Source organism: Cyprinus carpio, chromosome A23 (assembly GCF_018340385.1).
Source record: "Cyprinus carpio isolate SPL01 chromosome A23, ASM1834038v1, whole genome shotgun sequence".
Taxonomy (NCBI): domain Eukaryota; kingdom Metazoa; phylum Chordata; class Actinopteri; order Cypriniformes; family Cyprinidae; genus Cyprinus; species Cyprinus carpio.
Genome location: NC_056594.1, coordinates 7,598,521 through 7,615,933, shown reverse-complemented (window position 1 = coordinate 7,615,933; position 17,413 = coordinate 7,598,521). Strand labels below are relative to the sequence as shown.

Sequence of the window (17,413 nt, the reverse complement as noted above, 5' to 3'; positions counted from 1 at the left end):
CTTTTTTTAAGCTTCCCAGTTGAGATACTCATTCTTTATTAACCCTAAATGTTTGGACATACTAGGACATATATGGTGAAAAATAGTTTTAACATTGCATTGTGTGTGATTATACTTTAAAATACTGTTAAATTTATGTTAAGTAAAAACTATGAACTACCATATAATTTCCAGGGAAAAACAGTAAAATGTCACATTGTCATTTCTGGCAGCCACAGCTGCGTTTATTGGCATAAATTTAACTGGATATTTTTAACAGTGTAGAACATCCTAGCAACTACATAGCAACCACCCTCTAGTATTGTGGCTGTGAGTTTGGCACCGGCAGAACAATCTGCAAAAATGGCAGGATTTTAGTGCCATTGCATCGAACGCCACTATAAACATTTAGTTTGAATTGTTTGGGCAGGAAAGTGAATTCCTCTGCCATTAAAAGCACTTTTTCAGTAAGTGTAGGTTATAGCAGCAGTTAATCCGGCGCTCACATATTCCCTTACTGGCTCATCACATTAGGAAAGTTTGATGTCCAAGATCTCCGTTCCCTTCATCCAGCCCCACTGATGTTAATTCTTCTGAATAGTCTGTTCATATTGTTTTTTCTTGAATTGTTGTTTGTGCCAGCTTACCAGAGTTTCTATGTCTGATTTGAAAACGTAATGGGTAGCATCTGTTGGTAGACCACCGTGGTTGCGGGCACTATTTTGTGATTGATAACTTGGTTATTCGCAGATGCTTTTTGTTTATCGCGACCTACAGGAGATGGATGGCAGGGACGGTCTCCTTGGGGCACCCTGGGCATTAATGCTGTGCTGATTGGAGAACATTTGTGGCTGAGGCAGGATGGAGGTCTGAGCAACTCTCCAGTTTGTGGGCTGCTTCTACTTGGATTTGTACCTTAAGAGGCCCAAATCCTAGAGGCTCCACCACCAAATCTGCAGTGGTTTCTCTTTCTTAAGTTAAATCTACTAACTACAGTGACAGGAAGTTTGTGGCACATTTAATTAGTCTAACAATCTGTTAGTGATTCTTATTTGTTCAGTTTGTGAATTCAAAAATACCTAAAAAAATTATAAAATTAAAAATCAATTCCTACATACAGTGACTTGAATATTTATTTTTATTAAAACATATTTTACTTTTTTGGGGAGGAGCATAAAATTTTAAATGATTTCATATAATAATGAATAAGAATTGGAGAAATTATATAATGAAAAAGCCTCATTAAAGATTAAATTCTTGGCAAAAAAAAAAAAGAAGTGAAATTACATAGAGTTTCCCTGTATCAAGGTCAAAATGTCATTACAGGTTATATTTTTATGATTAGACAAGGTTAGTTCAGTTCACAAAATGTCATGTGATATTTTAATAAAATAATAATTAAAAATAAAAATGTATATAAAGTTGTAGTATGTGTGTGACTATATCTATATCTATATCTATATATATATATATATATATATATATATATATATATATATATATATATAATATTAATAATAGAATAGAATAGAATGTAAATTTTTTAAATGTTTTGAAAATTCAAGATGTAAGAAGCATGCATTATTATAGTTAACTAAACTACACCCTATAAGCATTTTTGTTACTCGAAATAAAACATTAACTAAAATTAACATTGAAATGGAAATATTTATATATATATATATATATATATATATATATATATATATATATATATATTATATATATATATATATATATATATATATATATATATATATATATATATATATATATATATATATATCTATATATATATATATATATATATATATATATATATAAATTCTAAATATTTATAAAAACTGTATTAGTATCTTAATGATACTAAAATAACACTGGTAAGAAGAATATTTAATTACATTTACAATTATATCACATCACATTTTTATTACTTTCACATTGTTTTCATTGAAACTTTTTTTGAAAATGTTGTTTTTCAAAACCATATAAAACCAACATGAATACAAAGAGTACATTTCTACCAACTTAGCACATGTGTTTTAAGGTAAATTTAATTTTTGTGGGCACTCTTATATGTCTTTTTCCCCCTTAAATGTCAGTTGGTGTTTATGTTCTTGTTGGGCTTCCATTCATAGCTTGCATGTACTGAATTGAGCTGGAACACAAAGTTTGGTTCATTGCAGGATATTGCACACAATGTGAGGATCTGTTGAAGCTGGAGCTATTTATGGAATAGAAGAGAGTGCAAGAGGTGAAGAATCATGGGAAAATTGGTACGTGGGTGTGTGTTTTGCCCAAAATATGGACTTGCCTGTCGCTTTCTGTCGTTTCTCTGTCTGTTTATATCCAGATTGTCTGTTCAATTCCTCTTCTGTTCTTTCATTTGAGTTTGAAGGGGAGGGTTTTCTCTCTATCAAAGGCCGTTCTTTTTGCTATAGAGCTTTGGCATACTGTTCTGGATGTCTAAAATTAAGTGAACAGTCCCTCCTTGTCTCTGCTCCGTGGCATGGGGGCTGTCCCTACCCTGACTACCCGCTCTTGGCACACTGTTGGCTGGGCAGTAGGTTAGATTGTTGAAGGGTGTTGCAGTCACACCTCAGAGAGCGCCGGACCTGTGAGACGTGATTTTGCACACTCGGTTAAAGGGGGTGGGGTTACTTAGTGCAGGTAATGGCCTGCTGATTATTTTTTCATTCGGGTTCTTGACCCTTGTGGACTTTAGGAGTGGAAAGGTAAGCTTTATAATGCATGTTCTGTGCTCACCTAATTAGGGTGCACAGAAAGGTCACTTTTATGCTTTGCTTAATAGGGCTTTATTACAAAAACACTGACCTGTAGGCCAGAATTAGAGGACAGGTACATTTTGGTTCTCTCAGGTGGCATTAATGATTTATTTTTAAGCTTTAAAAGTGTAATTATGTAGTTGAAGGACCTTTTTTAGAGCTTTCAAATTATTTTTTTTATTTTTTATTTTTAGCAAACATCGATATATGTGATTAACTGCCCATTTATTATTTATTATTCATTTATCATTCATCAGAACATAACTAAAACGTTTTGACAGCCCTATTGTTTTTTATATTTTCAGTAGTTTGTAGTATATTTGGATCTCCAGTTGAACTTGGTCAAATAATTTGACATGCATTTCCATTATTATTTATTAAACACACACACACATACATATATATGTATGTCATATATATATATTATTTCACAATCATTTAACAAAACTGCTTTACTGATTTATTAATATTTCAAAAATATTTGAAAAAAGTGTGCCATTAAATGTAATTAAAATGTCACTAAAAGAGCTAATAAATGTAGATGATATATTAGAAAAGTTTTTCAAAACCACGTGAAACCAGCGTGAATACAGAGTACATCTGGAAGCTTGGCACATGTGTTTTTATTTTCTTTATCGTGGACACTTTTATATGTCATTGACCCTTGGCTAAAGGTAAGGAAAATGAAAAACTAGAAGCTGAAATTAGAAGAAAGAGAGGAAATCCGAGCATTAAGGAGCTGTAAAAGAGAGAGGGAAAAGCAGCAGATGATTTTCATTTGGGTGGGCAAACTGAACTCCTGGAGCAGCCAAGCAAATCACCGGGATCTGGCTGAGATCTCTGAGAGGGGTAAACGAGACGATCCAGTTTGATTAACCCAGAAAGAGGGCGTTCTTAGTAACCATGGATGTTTAAATGGGACAGTTTAATGCATAACACGTAACGTTTGTCTTGGGGCACTTGCTTGCTTACAGGGCATTTGCAAACATCTGAAGCAGCTGATCCTGATGTTTGTTCATAGCGAATGAAAGACGTGCTCTGATTAAGCAATTATAGTCAGCTTATTATAGTTCTCAACCTTAGTCATACTAAAGAAGTCTTGTGTCACAGTACAGTCAAAGAGGACAGACTGCTGTTGCTCTGCTTCTTCTCACTTGCTTTTGCTTCAGGACCCAGATTTTATATATATATATATTATGAATATATAAGTCAAATATGCTAATGTTCTATGGTGTTTTTAGAAGTTTGTAATGTATTTCTAGGTGATTTTGAAAGTGTTCTAGTGTTCTGAATGGTTGCTAGGGTGTTGCTATGTGGCTGTTATGATGTTCTATGTAGGTAGTTGCTAGGGCTATTTTGTGGGAAGTGGAGTATTTTATGCGGTTGCTAGGGTGTTACTATGTGTTATGATGCTATGGGTGGTTGCTAGGATGTTACTATGTGTTATGATGTTATGGATGGTTGCTAGGGATATTATGTGGGTAGTGGAATATTCTGGGTGGTTGCTATGGTGTTACTATGTGTTATGATGTTTTAGGTGGTTACTAGGGTGTTACTATGTATTATGATGTAATGGGTGGTTGCTAGGGTGTTTCTATGTGGGTGACAGGGTTTTCTAGGTGGTTTCTTGCCTAGACCTCACCTGTTTTGTTTGTTTAATCATCCAGAGGCAGATTTAATTAGTAATTAGTACTTCTAACATTAAACTGGGCTTTAAAATAAAATGATATTAACATTTATTAAAAGACTCTTCAGCTTCACAAACATTGTGTTGTGCAGGATGATATTCACAGGTGATCGCTGGAGATGCCCATTGTGCCTGAAGACAATGACTGTGGAGTGAGGGACTCCAGTGGCTTTATGTGATGGTGCCAGCTTACTGAAGCTGTGGCTATGGCACCTAACGGGCACATGCTGCATTTCTCGCCAGCTGTCCAAACATGGTCCAGAGAGAGAGCCAAAGAGAGTGGAAAAGAGTGCTAAACTCCTCTACCTCTCTGCCAAATGGAAAAACGCACATCCAAACACAAAGCTGCATTATGCTCCTCTGCTGTGGGACGTCATACACAGTTAAAACCAAAGCAAACATGCTGCATAATGAGTTTGTGCTGTATGTTAGTCTTGAGCCTCATCAGAAGTGATAACATACAAATTAGTATTTGAGGAGGACATGTGGCTGTCAGATATTTTGTAGTCAAGCGCTACACGGTGGGCTTGCTATGTAGAGTTGTTTGTGTGAACCAAAGTGTCCTCATCAAGTTTCTCACCGCAAGATGTGCCACTTTCAGATAAAAGGTTTGTCGGGTTTTTGTTTTTGTTCTCAGCATTGAAAAATGAGCTGCTGTACATAGAAAGAGAGACAGATGGCTGACATCCAGAGGAGAGTTCAGGTCAGTGAAGGGAATCGGCAGGAGCAGAACGCAAGAGAAGATTTATTTGGAATAATAGTGAACTAATGACAAAATGACAGGATTACAGATGGTGACTGAGAGAGAAGCGTTTAAGAGTTTAGAAACAAATACAGTACAAAGCCTTTATTTTTTTTAAATGTGTTTGTGTTTTCCAGGTGGGGAAGGGCGAGCCCCACATCTTTAAAGAAAAGACCTTCAAAAAGAAGCGGCAGTGTGGGGTGTGCAAGCAGAGTGTGGAGAATCTGGGCTCTTTTTGTCGAGGTGAGTGACATCTGACCATTTTAGCCAAGGTCCCATAAATAATGTTGTGACTTTTTTAATGTATGAACATTTATTTTTGTCTCATAATTTATACTGAGAAGAAGCAAATTTTTTGATTGTGAAATTAAATAATTGGCTTTAATATTACTGTACTGAATAAAAATCTAATTATGTTAGTATAGAACTGAAGAGAAAATGACCTATTTAAAATGTACAGTGTATTAGCATTATTTTTTAATTTTCATACTCAGTCCCGTTCCAGTTTTGCAGTTAACTTTGACAGCCCTAAAAATATTTTTTGTAAATCTTTCCATGCCAGTGATGTTATTGGAAATAAAGCTAAAAAACTTCTAATAAATAAATGAAAATGAAATAAGTTTGTTGAAGTACTAAAATTACTTAAGATAAAACTGAAATAAAAATAAATCTATATAGAAATATTAAAAAAAAAAAAAAAAAAAAAGCACATTACAAAATAACTAAAATTAAAATTAGTTAAAATTTTAATAAATACTATGATAGTATATAAATAACACTATTGCGCTTTTTTTTTCTGAAGTAATTTTTTACTGGAATTTTGTAATAATCATAAGGGAAACGATTTAGAAGAAAAATTTTAGATGCTATTTTGATCCCTGATAAAAACTCCCATAAATTATGTTACATCTCATTGTTCACTAGTGCGGTTCCCCACTAGAGGGTATGCCACAGATGCCTAATGAAACCATATCAGACTTATTCAGTATTCCTCCCTAACCAACACTTTTCCCTCTCTTTACCGCCCACAGTCTGCAAAACAGCTACTCATAAGAAATGCGAAGCCAAGGTAAGAACATTTCTCCCATTTCTCACCAGGTCATAATGAATTTATCAATGTCTCTTTCACTCCCTCTTCAGATTAACATGGGCGCATTAAATGGGAGTTTGTGTATTTAAAGGCAAGCTCTCTCTCTGTGTTTCCTTCACTGAAGGCGTCCCTGTGTTGGGGCGGCAGTGTTGGCAGCCGCACCCCCGCACCACACAGCTGTAGTGAAAGACTCATTGATAAGACCAATGGATGCCAGCACTGGCACACCCATATGAGACACGTCTCCAGAGGAGCACCCTGGGATCTAGAGTCCCAAGCTAATCTGTAAAGCTATTTGCTTTATTCACAGTTGCTGACATTGTATAGAGTAACTACTGTGATACCCAGTTTTATATAACCTTATTCGTCACTCCTTGGCACTGGCAAAAGTTTGGTCAATGTGCAAAGAAACAGTGAGTGGTTTAACATGCCACATTGTTATTCAGTCAGCAAATCACCAACCCACTGAAACACTCTTTACGACACAGAGAGCGTGCAGTTTGTCTAGAGCTGTATCATGCTAGGAGTTGAGCTCTACAATGACTAGGTTAAATGATTATGTGAACTCAAGAGCAGCATGGGAACTGTATGGATATAGCAACCTGTTTTCCCAGAATCCTCCTCTCTAATTTTCCAGGGTACTACACCACATGTATTTTGTTACCCATCTAAAGCCTGTTTAAAGGGGTCATATGATGCGATTTCAAATTTTCCTTTCTCTTTGGAATGTTACAAGCTCTTGGTGAATAAAGAAGATCTGTAAAGTTGCAAAGACTAAAGTTTCAAATCCAAAGAGATATTCTTTATAAAAGTTGAGACTCGTCCACGCCCCCCTGAAACGGCTCTTTCTAACACGCCCCCACAAAGCTACCTCAGTATGTGGGAAGATTGCATAACGCCGCCCAGATGTTCACGCAAAGAAAGAAGGCGTACCTTTAATTCTTGTTGTAGTATTGTTGTTGCTGTGCCACCATGTTGTATAGACGCTGTGTGTTTCACTGTGAAAGAGAAACTACTTTGTTTGGCCTTCCAAAAGAGGACGATATCCGCTTCGTCATGCCTGGGGCTGATCCGTGCTGGTCGCTGAGAAAATACATCAACTTTGCACTGTGGATCGCCGAATCGGCTTTCAGCCTGGGGTCGTCACATGTGGTTGCTGCAAGACCAAGGTATGCTCCTTCGTAGAATCCGCCTCAAGCCACCTGCTGTGACTCACTCTAGACCACGGCTCACTCTAGGCCTCCGGCCTCTGCTCACTTCATTGAGAAAGTGAAACTATTTTGTTTTTGCCTTCCAAAAGAAAACATGACTAGAAATCATGTTTATATCACGTTTATAATGGGTTTTATGTTTATGTCACGTCGCTCCGACCGGACAAGGCTTCACAGTATGTTAAGAGGCGTAACATTTCCGTCTCACGCTTGAGGCATTCGGCCAATCACAGCATACCTCGCTTTTCAGAGAGATGAGCCTTGTGAAAATCGACGCCTTTCAGAAAGGCGGGGCATAGAGGACAAACAATAATGTACAGTATGTGGAAAATAATGTTTTTTTAACCTTATTAAACCGCATAAACACATTTCATTACACCAAATACACAAAATAATGTTCTTTTTAGCAGCATCATATGACCCCTTTAAGTAATCTTTTGATTAACCTGGTTTATGTATGTTCAGTGACAAGTTCATGTACCAGTCATGACCATTCAAAACCCTCGATGTTGGCTGTGATATTCATCAGCTTTGCCCTAGTAGGGAGTGGCCACCCTCTCTAGAGAACATGAGCTTTAAAAAAAACTGAAAAGCTTATCGGCCCTCTAGAGCGTCAACCAGCCCCCCCACTCTTAACACCTCCCAAGACAGAGCAAAGACAAATTTCAAGAACACTTAAGCCCTCTTATGTAAGAATGCCATGGCATAGGTCCAAGTTATGGGTCCAAGAAGTGTCCGGCAAACTCTTGCTCCATATTAAAGTGCTATCGCAAAAATGTAAGACAGCATTGAGTTCAAAAATCAAAACACTGAGCACTCCTGCAATGCAAACCTCACTTTTAAAATGATTATAGCCTGTTTTTGACCCTAAACAGTACTTCATTTCTGAGTATAACCTGCAGATGTTTTATTTGGCGCAGCAGAAATCAATATAAGCCCTTCTCCTCTGCTCTTTAATATAGAAAATCCACTTAAACACCATTCAGCTGTTTCATGTCACTCTCTTAAGCTTTTGTCCCCTCCCAGGGCTCTGTCGGATTATTCGATGTGAATGGTTTTTTTATTCACCTCCTCATAGCACTGGCCTTATTGGATTTTACACAGATTTAGAGTTGCAAACTTAGATGGCTTCATCTGTGAATTGAATAGGAATGTCCATATGTTGAAAGCTAACAGTTCTGTTAGAAATACAGATATGTGGACCATAGAGAATAGGTAAGGAGCCAAATACTTTATGGAGGAAGCACTCTCAGACACGAATGGCTAGTTAACTTCATCAGCCATTGAGGAGTTATTAAACTCCAAACACTTGAGTTGTAGAAGTCCTTATAGAGTTCCTTATGAAGTAGAGTGTGATGACAGTTTGAGATGTGATGTCAGGCCATGTTTTACCTGTTTATGGCAGCTTCTCAATAAACAGTGTTGTAGTTTGTTGCTTGGGTAACGTAGGGATTGGTCAGGGTGGTCATCCACCAATCTATACTCATTGTTCTTTTGACTGAAGATAATTATATCCATCATTGTTTGGATCAAACATTCCCTTGAATTGTACAGTAGAGATGAGCTGGCTGTGTCTGCTCTATAACCAATAAACATAGTTTAACAAAAGTCTCAGACCTCACTGGTCTGTTAATGTTTTTTTACTTTTACCCACTTACATGGAAAAACCCCAGTTTATTTTTCCCGAAATGCATTTCCTGAAAACAGAGATGAAAGGGAATTATCGTCAGTACCGCTCTCTTTGTTTGTGTGCCTGTCGGGTGTGATACAACCTCGTCTACAACCTTAAACCACAGGATATAACCTCCAGCCCACTAACAAGCAACTGATTCATCTTTAACTTGTTTTTAGCATTTAAGATGAAGCGTAGCTGTCACTGAGTCAAGCTGACTCTGCATGACAAATCACAGTTCAAGAGTCACAGTTTGTCACAACTGTGGAGGATATCTTGAAGCTTTTGCATAATTCATTTCAGCAGGTTCAAAATAATTCAAGATGGCAGAAGAGACGGCCTTCACTCAATACCGAAAACATTGATAAAAATATTAGAAAAAAATTTTTTTGTGCCTATTAGAGTATTAAGGCTTTAACTTAGTAACATGCTAACAAAAACTCTATTATTTAAGACTATTACTAGTCAAGTTTCCCAATGCAGAGCGCTAGTAGTGTGGCAAGTGAAGTTGCTGTTTATGTTCCAAATCATTCACTCTTGAGTGTCCATAACAGTTAGCATGCTGTCTTACCACATAAAGTCAAAACTCTGTATTTTTGTTTTTTTCCATGCATCCTGTGAGCGGTATGATCTTATCTATGTGCCAGAGTGGAAAATTCAGTCCATGGAGAAAAAGAGACAGGAGGGGGGGATTTAGGAGGCCAGAAAGAGGAAAAAAAGAGAGGAATAGATGGCAGAGAAGACCGTAAGAAGAAAAATCATTTCCGCCACTTTTCAAGGCAAAAGGGATCCTGTTTCTTATGGTGCTGGTGGCTGAAGTGGGATATGAACTGGTATAAGTGAGGGAAGTGAATGGGTGGGCTCTTCCAGTAAATCATTCATCACCCCTCTTTATGAGCTCATCAATGTCATGTGTTTCCCAAACTTCGCTCAGGCCAGTGTGTGTATAAATATGACTCTGTGTGTCTCAGCTTTGTCCTGCAGTTCTAGTTTCGTTTTGCATCATTTAGAGGTTGCTGTTATGACTCAGAGGTCTGGATTATATCCGACTCCTAATGTTGGGTAACAAGGAGAGGTATGTGCCAAAAAACAGAGCGAAAACGGTATAAAACCATGAAGGAATCGAATACGGATGTAGTCTAGGATGCTGTATACAGATCTATCTATCTATCTATCTATCTATCTATCTATCTATCTATCTATCTATCTATCTATCTATCTGTCTATCTGTCTATCTGTCTATCTATCTATCTGTCTATCTGTCTATCTATCTGTCTGTCTGTCTGTCTGTCTGTCTATCTAATCTGATTATTTATTTCTATCTATCTATCTATCTATCTATCTATCTATCTATCTATCTATCTATCTATCTATCTATCTATCTATCTATCTATCTATCTATCTATCTATCTATCTATCTATCTATCTGTCTCATCTGATTATTTCTATCTATAATCTGATTATTTCTATCTATCTATCTATCTATCTATCTATCTATCTATCTATCTATCTATCTATCTATCTATCTATCTATCTATCTATCTATCTATCTATCTATCTATCTGAGCATCTATCTATTTGTCCGTCCGTTCATCCGTCCATCTATATACACTGCCTATAGATTAATTAATATAGAAGCTTATCTAAATATGTACTGTATATTTTTAATTAATTAATAGATAGGACTCGAAAAAGATAAGCTTATTGTCAGATAAGCTTAAGAGAACTAATTAAGTTAGTGTTTCTTATTATAGCAAAAAAAAAAAAAAAAAAAAAAACACTCAAGCTGCCATAAATTTCCCATTGCATTTTGTCATCAGTTTAATTGGCATCATATGGAAACTATCCATATGCATAACTTTCAAGTGAAGAAAGATGTCTATAACATCAGTACATTCTCCAATATGTCCACGTCTTTGTATTTATAGCGTCCATAAAGGATTGTATAAACACATGAGATCAGAACAACTGCAGCATGTCGTTGTCTAATTAAAGAAGCCATGCCAGCAGAGGTGGGATTTTTCCATTGCTGATATCTGCTGATTGTGTTCTGTTAATTGTTTAGATTTGTTTCCATTTGCAGAGAATGTATTTACTTATGTTTATTCATATCTAATCTCTTTGATTGGCCTCTTCACTCTAGAGGTTTCTGATTCCTGTTTAGTTTGGCAATAAGACAATAGAAGGGATTGATATAATACCGAAACTCCTGTTAAAGAGGCTGAAGGAGAAAGATAGTGAGTTAATTAGAGAATGATTACAGCTCTGGTCTGTGTATACACATGTTGTCTGCTGGAGTTTGGAGGATATCTCAGTTATGGATCTCCATGTAGGGAATCAATCCAAATAAAAAGATGTGATCTTGTTGTGTGAAAGCAGACCTCTGTGTATTCCCAGCCTCTCCCGCGGGATCTGCTCAAAGCTGAGTGTGTGTTAACATGCTCACAGCTGCTCGAGGCTTGAGATCATGTTAACACACTAAATCACAGCGAATTAAGGAATAGAGAAGGGTTTGACATCTGTCTCATGCTAATGTCTAATAGTTAATTAGCTGGTTTGGTTGGGTTGCAACATACCGTGTTTTGGTTGAATGACCTTTTTGTAGAAGTATGCATTGCATGACCTTTTTATTTTATTTTAGTGTAAGTTATTTAGGTGCTTCTGTAAGATAATCTACAAAAGAGCAGTTCTATGTTCCTATATTATTATACACAGTTATTCCTGCCCCCTGTCAGTATACATCCATACTGGCTGCATTTTGTTTCAGTTTGATGCTCCTTTAGGGATAATTATGACATCACTCACATATACAAAAAATATTATACTATAATGATATTATTATTATTATTATAGAAATGACCCTGTTGTTATCATAAATTAATAATAATTATTATATTTTTATTCATATATAATTTATTTTATATATATATATATATATATATATATATATATATATATATATATATATATATATATATATAATTACCATGCTATTGTTAGAATTGAATATTTATTCATTGTTATCTATTTTTTTTCTATATATTATTATTATTCATCTTCTTATATTTTTGTATAAATCTCCCTTTCATTGTTATGAATTATTAATAATAAAATATTATAATTAAATTATTAGAATAATAAATTATTTTCCAGATATTTTATTTCAAACAATAGTAATAATATTAGTAGTTGTATAATAATATATACTATAATAATAATAATAATAATAATAATAATAATAATAATAATAATAATAATTATTATTATTATTATTGTTATTATTATTGTTATTATTATTATTTAGTACTGTTGTTATTGTTTGTCTAGAATTGTTTTTACCATTTGGACATTTTATCACAGTCAAGTTAATTTTTTCTCATTACTGTAATGTGTCCAGACATACACATGAATTCATTTATAGTTCTCATTATTCTTATAAATCTTATTACTGTAATATAATTTTTACAATAATAAACAATTTTTTTTAAAAATATATTTTTATTCTTAATTGTTTACAATGCAATAATGTGTATGGTTCTTTATTGTCATAAAAAAAGAACATCTTGCGAAAAAACAAAAAAAAACAAAAAAAACCTCAAAGGTCCAAGACTAGGCTTCATTTTCTTAAAGATTCATTTAAGGCTTTTCTGTTCATCAGTAGTGAAGTATTTGCTCCTCCTGGGACTCTTGCATTCTGCTCGGACTAATCTCAATAATTACACTTGTGGCGAGTCAGCTGCCTCCTCCCTGATAATCACCGGCACCCCGTCCTAAATCGCCGCCCTTCACCAGGCTCCCGATAGGAGTGGGTGTGGGAGAGAGGAGGGGCGCTGGACGAGTCAGGGCTGGCGGCGTGTGATGGGGCACACCTGAAGGAAATGGAGCCTCATCACCGCCGCTGTTTAAAAGCCCAACGCGCCTCTCCTCGGGAGACCGGTCTCTTTCCCCGTGCATGCACACTGGTGTCCTCGTGGGTCCAGGAAGGGTGCGTTGAGGGACTCCCGCGCCACCAGAGACGTGAGCTGCCGGACCCGCGGTCCGGTCGAGAACCGCACCTGTCTACACGGCCGTCGGGCCAGGATGCCGGGCCGTCCATCCCCTGCAAGCGCCGCGGCCAGCGAGGAGGATGAAGCCGCTAGAAGAAGCCGCCGCCCCTCGCGCCCCGGACCGAAGAGGGGAGCGCGTGCGGCCACCGGACTCCGCCCCTTACCTGGACCCTTCCCTCCGTGAACACTGCCAGACCCCCCACGAACCCCGCAGCACGACGAGGACACCAGATTCCCTGTTGTTTTGGACACTCTTCCCCTTTTGGACACTTTATTCCCTCTCTTTTTGTTTTTTTCTGTTAAATAAAAACCTCTCCGAGGCCTGACGCCACGCCCACTGTGTCTGTCGTTGGCTCGTCCCGTCACACACTGTTTACACCCGAGCCCACCGTCCAGCCTCGCTCTCCTCCCACGCTTCCTCCACTGCTCTGACATCCCTCCATCTCTCTCTCCCTCCTTCCTCCATTCCCTCTGCTCTCATGATCATCTCCACCCTTCTTGTATTTGTACTGGTTACAGTATGACTGCTTATTACATATCTGTCTCTTGCCATCCTCTGATCTGCACTTCCTCTCTCTAGCCTTGTTTTTATCGTTACATGCATCTCTAGACCCCAACACATATGTGTAAGGAACATTTCCTCTCTGCCTCTGAGGAACTCTTTAAAAAGCCTCACACCTCTACGAACAGGAAACGAGTGCAGAGCGGATGAAGCAGCTGCTACTGAGATGACAGTATCAAAGTCCATATCAGGAGAAATCAGTCCAGAAACTTCCTAGATGCTGAGCCTACAAAAATATTAAGTCCTGTTAATCTCTGTGGAAAACCTACACATACACTACTCTTCAAAACTTTGTGCTCACCAAGGCTGCATTTATTTGATAAAAAAAACAGTAAAAACTGTAACATTATGAAATATTATTAAAATTCAAACAGTTTTCTATTTGAATAGATTTTAATTTTTTTTTTTTTAAAATATATGCTCATATTCACTCTTATTTATATGCCTAATATGCAGAAAATGCTAAACGTTTCTTGTCTTGTAACATTCAATTAGGAATTCCATAAATCACATATAATACAGTACCATATTTTCAATTATTAATTTTTTTTTTTTTTAATTGGCTATTATGTGCATCACTACTTTAAACATCCTACAGGTTGTGTAAGGTTGTTGTGTGAACAAGCAAACAGCATTTCTTACTCCAAGCATGATTCATTGGAGATTTGATTTGGTAGAGTCACTCTAGAGTCAAAACACATCCCTGTCACGTAAATAGCCTTCTTTACTACTGCTGTGGTATTGCACTTGGCACGTGTACTCGCCTGTGGACCACTCCTCACCCTAAACGTCCCATTACACGTGGGAACATGTTCCTTGGAGCTCGCAGCAGAACACAAGGGCACAGAACAGGGGGCTGCTGTTACTTCAGAGACAGATGGAGGGAGGGGAAAAATAAGAAGAAGAATGGATAAAAAAAAGCGGGATGAAAGGCTGCTGCAGGGGTTGTGCGTAAGATTTGGCCCTACAGATGGGATTCAGAGTTTGTTCTGGCTGCAGGCCGGCCGGTCGGTCTGAGGGAGGTGGAGCGGATTGGCGTTTTGTTAAATGAGGGAAAAATGAAAGCGGAAAGTGTGGATTGGCTAAGGAGAAAGAAAGTCAGAGCGAGTGATGTAGATAGAGAAAGAAGGTTACATGCTGGAAGAAACAAAAGAGTGTTGGCGTTGAGGGGAGGAAAAAGATTAGCGAGAGGAAAGTGAGAAGTATTTTGGATGCGGCAACAAAAATTCACCATGGTAACCATAGATTCACCGAAATAGCATGGTAGCTACTCTTATTAGTGGCTGTTGCTCATTCTTCGGGATCTGAACAAACCCATAATCCTTTGTATTAAACTTTGGCACATAGCTCGTCCAACTTTTTGTGCTACTATGGACACATGAGTGATACATCAAATATTGTTTGGAAGAGATGTGATATTACTTTTTTTCAGCAGACAGACTGTTGGACAATGAAATAAAAAATAAAAAAAATCCCATAAGAACACATATCTATACTTGGGTGGAGGCCTCTTTTGATTTGGTCTGTAAGCAACCACCAAGAGCATCCTACCCAGTATCTACAGCAGTAACATGCTAAAAAACACCTTAGTGACCCGACAAATGGCACATTTCCTTTAGAAAAAAATTAAAAATAAAATCTGGTAACACTGTATTAGTCACCAATGTCACAAAATAATAATTCAGTAAAACTACTTACACTACTACTATGACCGAAGTTAAAACGTTAAATGCTGTTCCGTTGAACTTTCTATTCATTAAAAACCTTGAAAAAATGTCAGTTTCCACAGAAATAATTAAGCATCACACTTGTTAATAATAAGAAATATTTATTCAAATCAGCATATTATGATGATTTCTGAAGGATAGTGTGACACTGAAGACTGGAGTAATGATGCTGCACATTAAATATAAATAAACAAAATATATTAAAATATATTAAACTCTTGTAATGTTACATTGTAATAATATTACTGTTTTTACTGTATTTTAATCAAATAAATGCATCTTTTTTGAGCATAAGGTATTTATTAAAAAAATAATAATAATAAAAAATTCTTACCAACCTCAATCTTTTGAAGGATACTGTATTTTGGTGGAAACTGTGCTGCATTTTTGTAAGTGAAGCCCAAACTACAGTTATAGAGGAAGAGAAAGGGTGAACAAGTGCTGCATGAAAACATGAACAGGATGAGTTAGGAAATTTTTATGGAATGATTGACATGCAGAGAAAAAATGAATGGTTAGATGGAAGCAGGGGGAAAAATTACCAGAGGAAGCAGGAAAATGTTCCCAGGGAATAAAAAAAAAAAAAGAGCGAGAGGGGCATTGAATTGCTCATAGCAACAGAGCATAGGAGAGTGTGAGGGTCAGTAATTGGCTCTCAGCAGCTGATGTCTTTAACACAGAGGCAGTGATATCTTTTACACCTGGTAAAAATAGTTACACCGTGTTTCACTTCCCTTACAGCATTACAGGCAGGTTGTGCAGGAAGAAATAGAGAGAGATTTCTTGTCTTTATATACCATGGGGAAGATGTTCTTTTCCACTGGAGTGAAATGTTATCTTCTGAGTTCTGTCCACACTGCGTTTTGAGACATAATCGTTCACTTTCTTCAAATGTGACGGCAGCTTTTTTAGCCAAGAAGAAAGGAAACGTGATATTATAATGGGATCCCACCTAGCAACACACAAAAACATCACTGTGAACAAACACGGCCTGTTGGGGTAGTAGTGCACTGTTTACTGCACAGTATGCACCGGATACCCCTTAAAAATGGTTATTTTACATTTTGAATGAAATACTGTCAGAGTCAAGGAAGAAATGTTAACAATTCCTGATGATATATCAGATGCATTCATCAAACTGAAAATCGAGGGTCAAATTTAATGCAAAGTTTAACATTATGTTCAAAAGTTGAACTATGTATGTGAGCAACTAAAACTCGTTCTGTACATATAATCATGAATTTGATTGGACAAAGGGACACGCCCATGAGTGCACGATGAGTCATCAGTACTTTTGGACCATTTTTGGTCAAATGGTTAAATGTTAACTTTTAACAAAAAGTTTACTTTTCGGCCATGCTAGCATGTAGCTACTTTAGCTTATAGATAACCTCAATGCTAACAGACATGCAAAGAGCCACAGAACTCAGTGTTGGCATTTATTTGGAGACACAAATACCCAAACACCCAAGTCCCTCCATCCTCCAGAGCCTCATAAGTTGTGGTTGTGTTGAACAAAAACATACAGTCTTTTAATAACTCTCTTTCTCACTCCCAAGACTCACACACACACACACAAACACACACACACACACAGGCAGTCGTAGGTCAAGGCCTAGTGTAGCGTCTGTGCGCTTCTCCCTGCCTCAGCCCTTTTCCTGAGGCCAAACAAACAGGGCAGGACTGGGCAGGGGATCGGATGTGTGGGGAGGGGAGGGGGATGCTTCATGTTACGTAAGCGTGAATGTCATTGCACACACACACACGTTTTCCCGCCTGCTGTAAGCACTCTAATGACACCTCCGCCCCCTTTACCCTGTGCGGCAAAACATGTAGACATGTAAACATGTCTGTGTGTCTGTCGGTTGCCCCTCATAAACACACTGTACCACAATTTATGTTGTTGTGTCC

General features: G+C 37.2%; 1 protein-coding gene across 1 annotated transcript in view; it reads left to right on the top strand.

The window, feature by feature from the left end:
• LOC109047946 (tensin-2-like) overlaps nucleotides 1–17,413 on the top strand; it is a 45,994-nt gene that overhangs the window by 11,814 nt on the left and 16,767 nt on the right. The window contains exons 2-3 of the mRNA XM_042712861.1: nucleotides 5,332–5,437; nucleotides 6,226–6,263. Of these exons, the coding sequence (XP_042568795.1) occupies nucleotides 5,332–5,437; nucleotides 6,226–6,263 (144 nt within the window). The remainder of the gene's footprint in view (nucleotides 1–5,331; nucleotides 5,438–6,225; nucleotides 6,264–17,413) is intronic.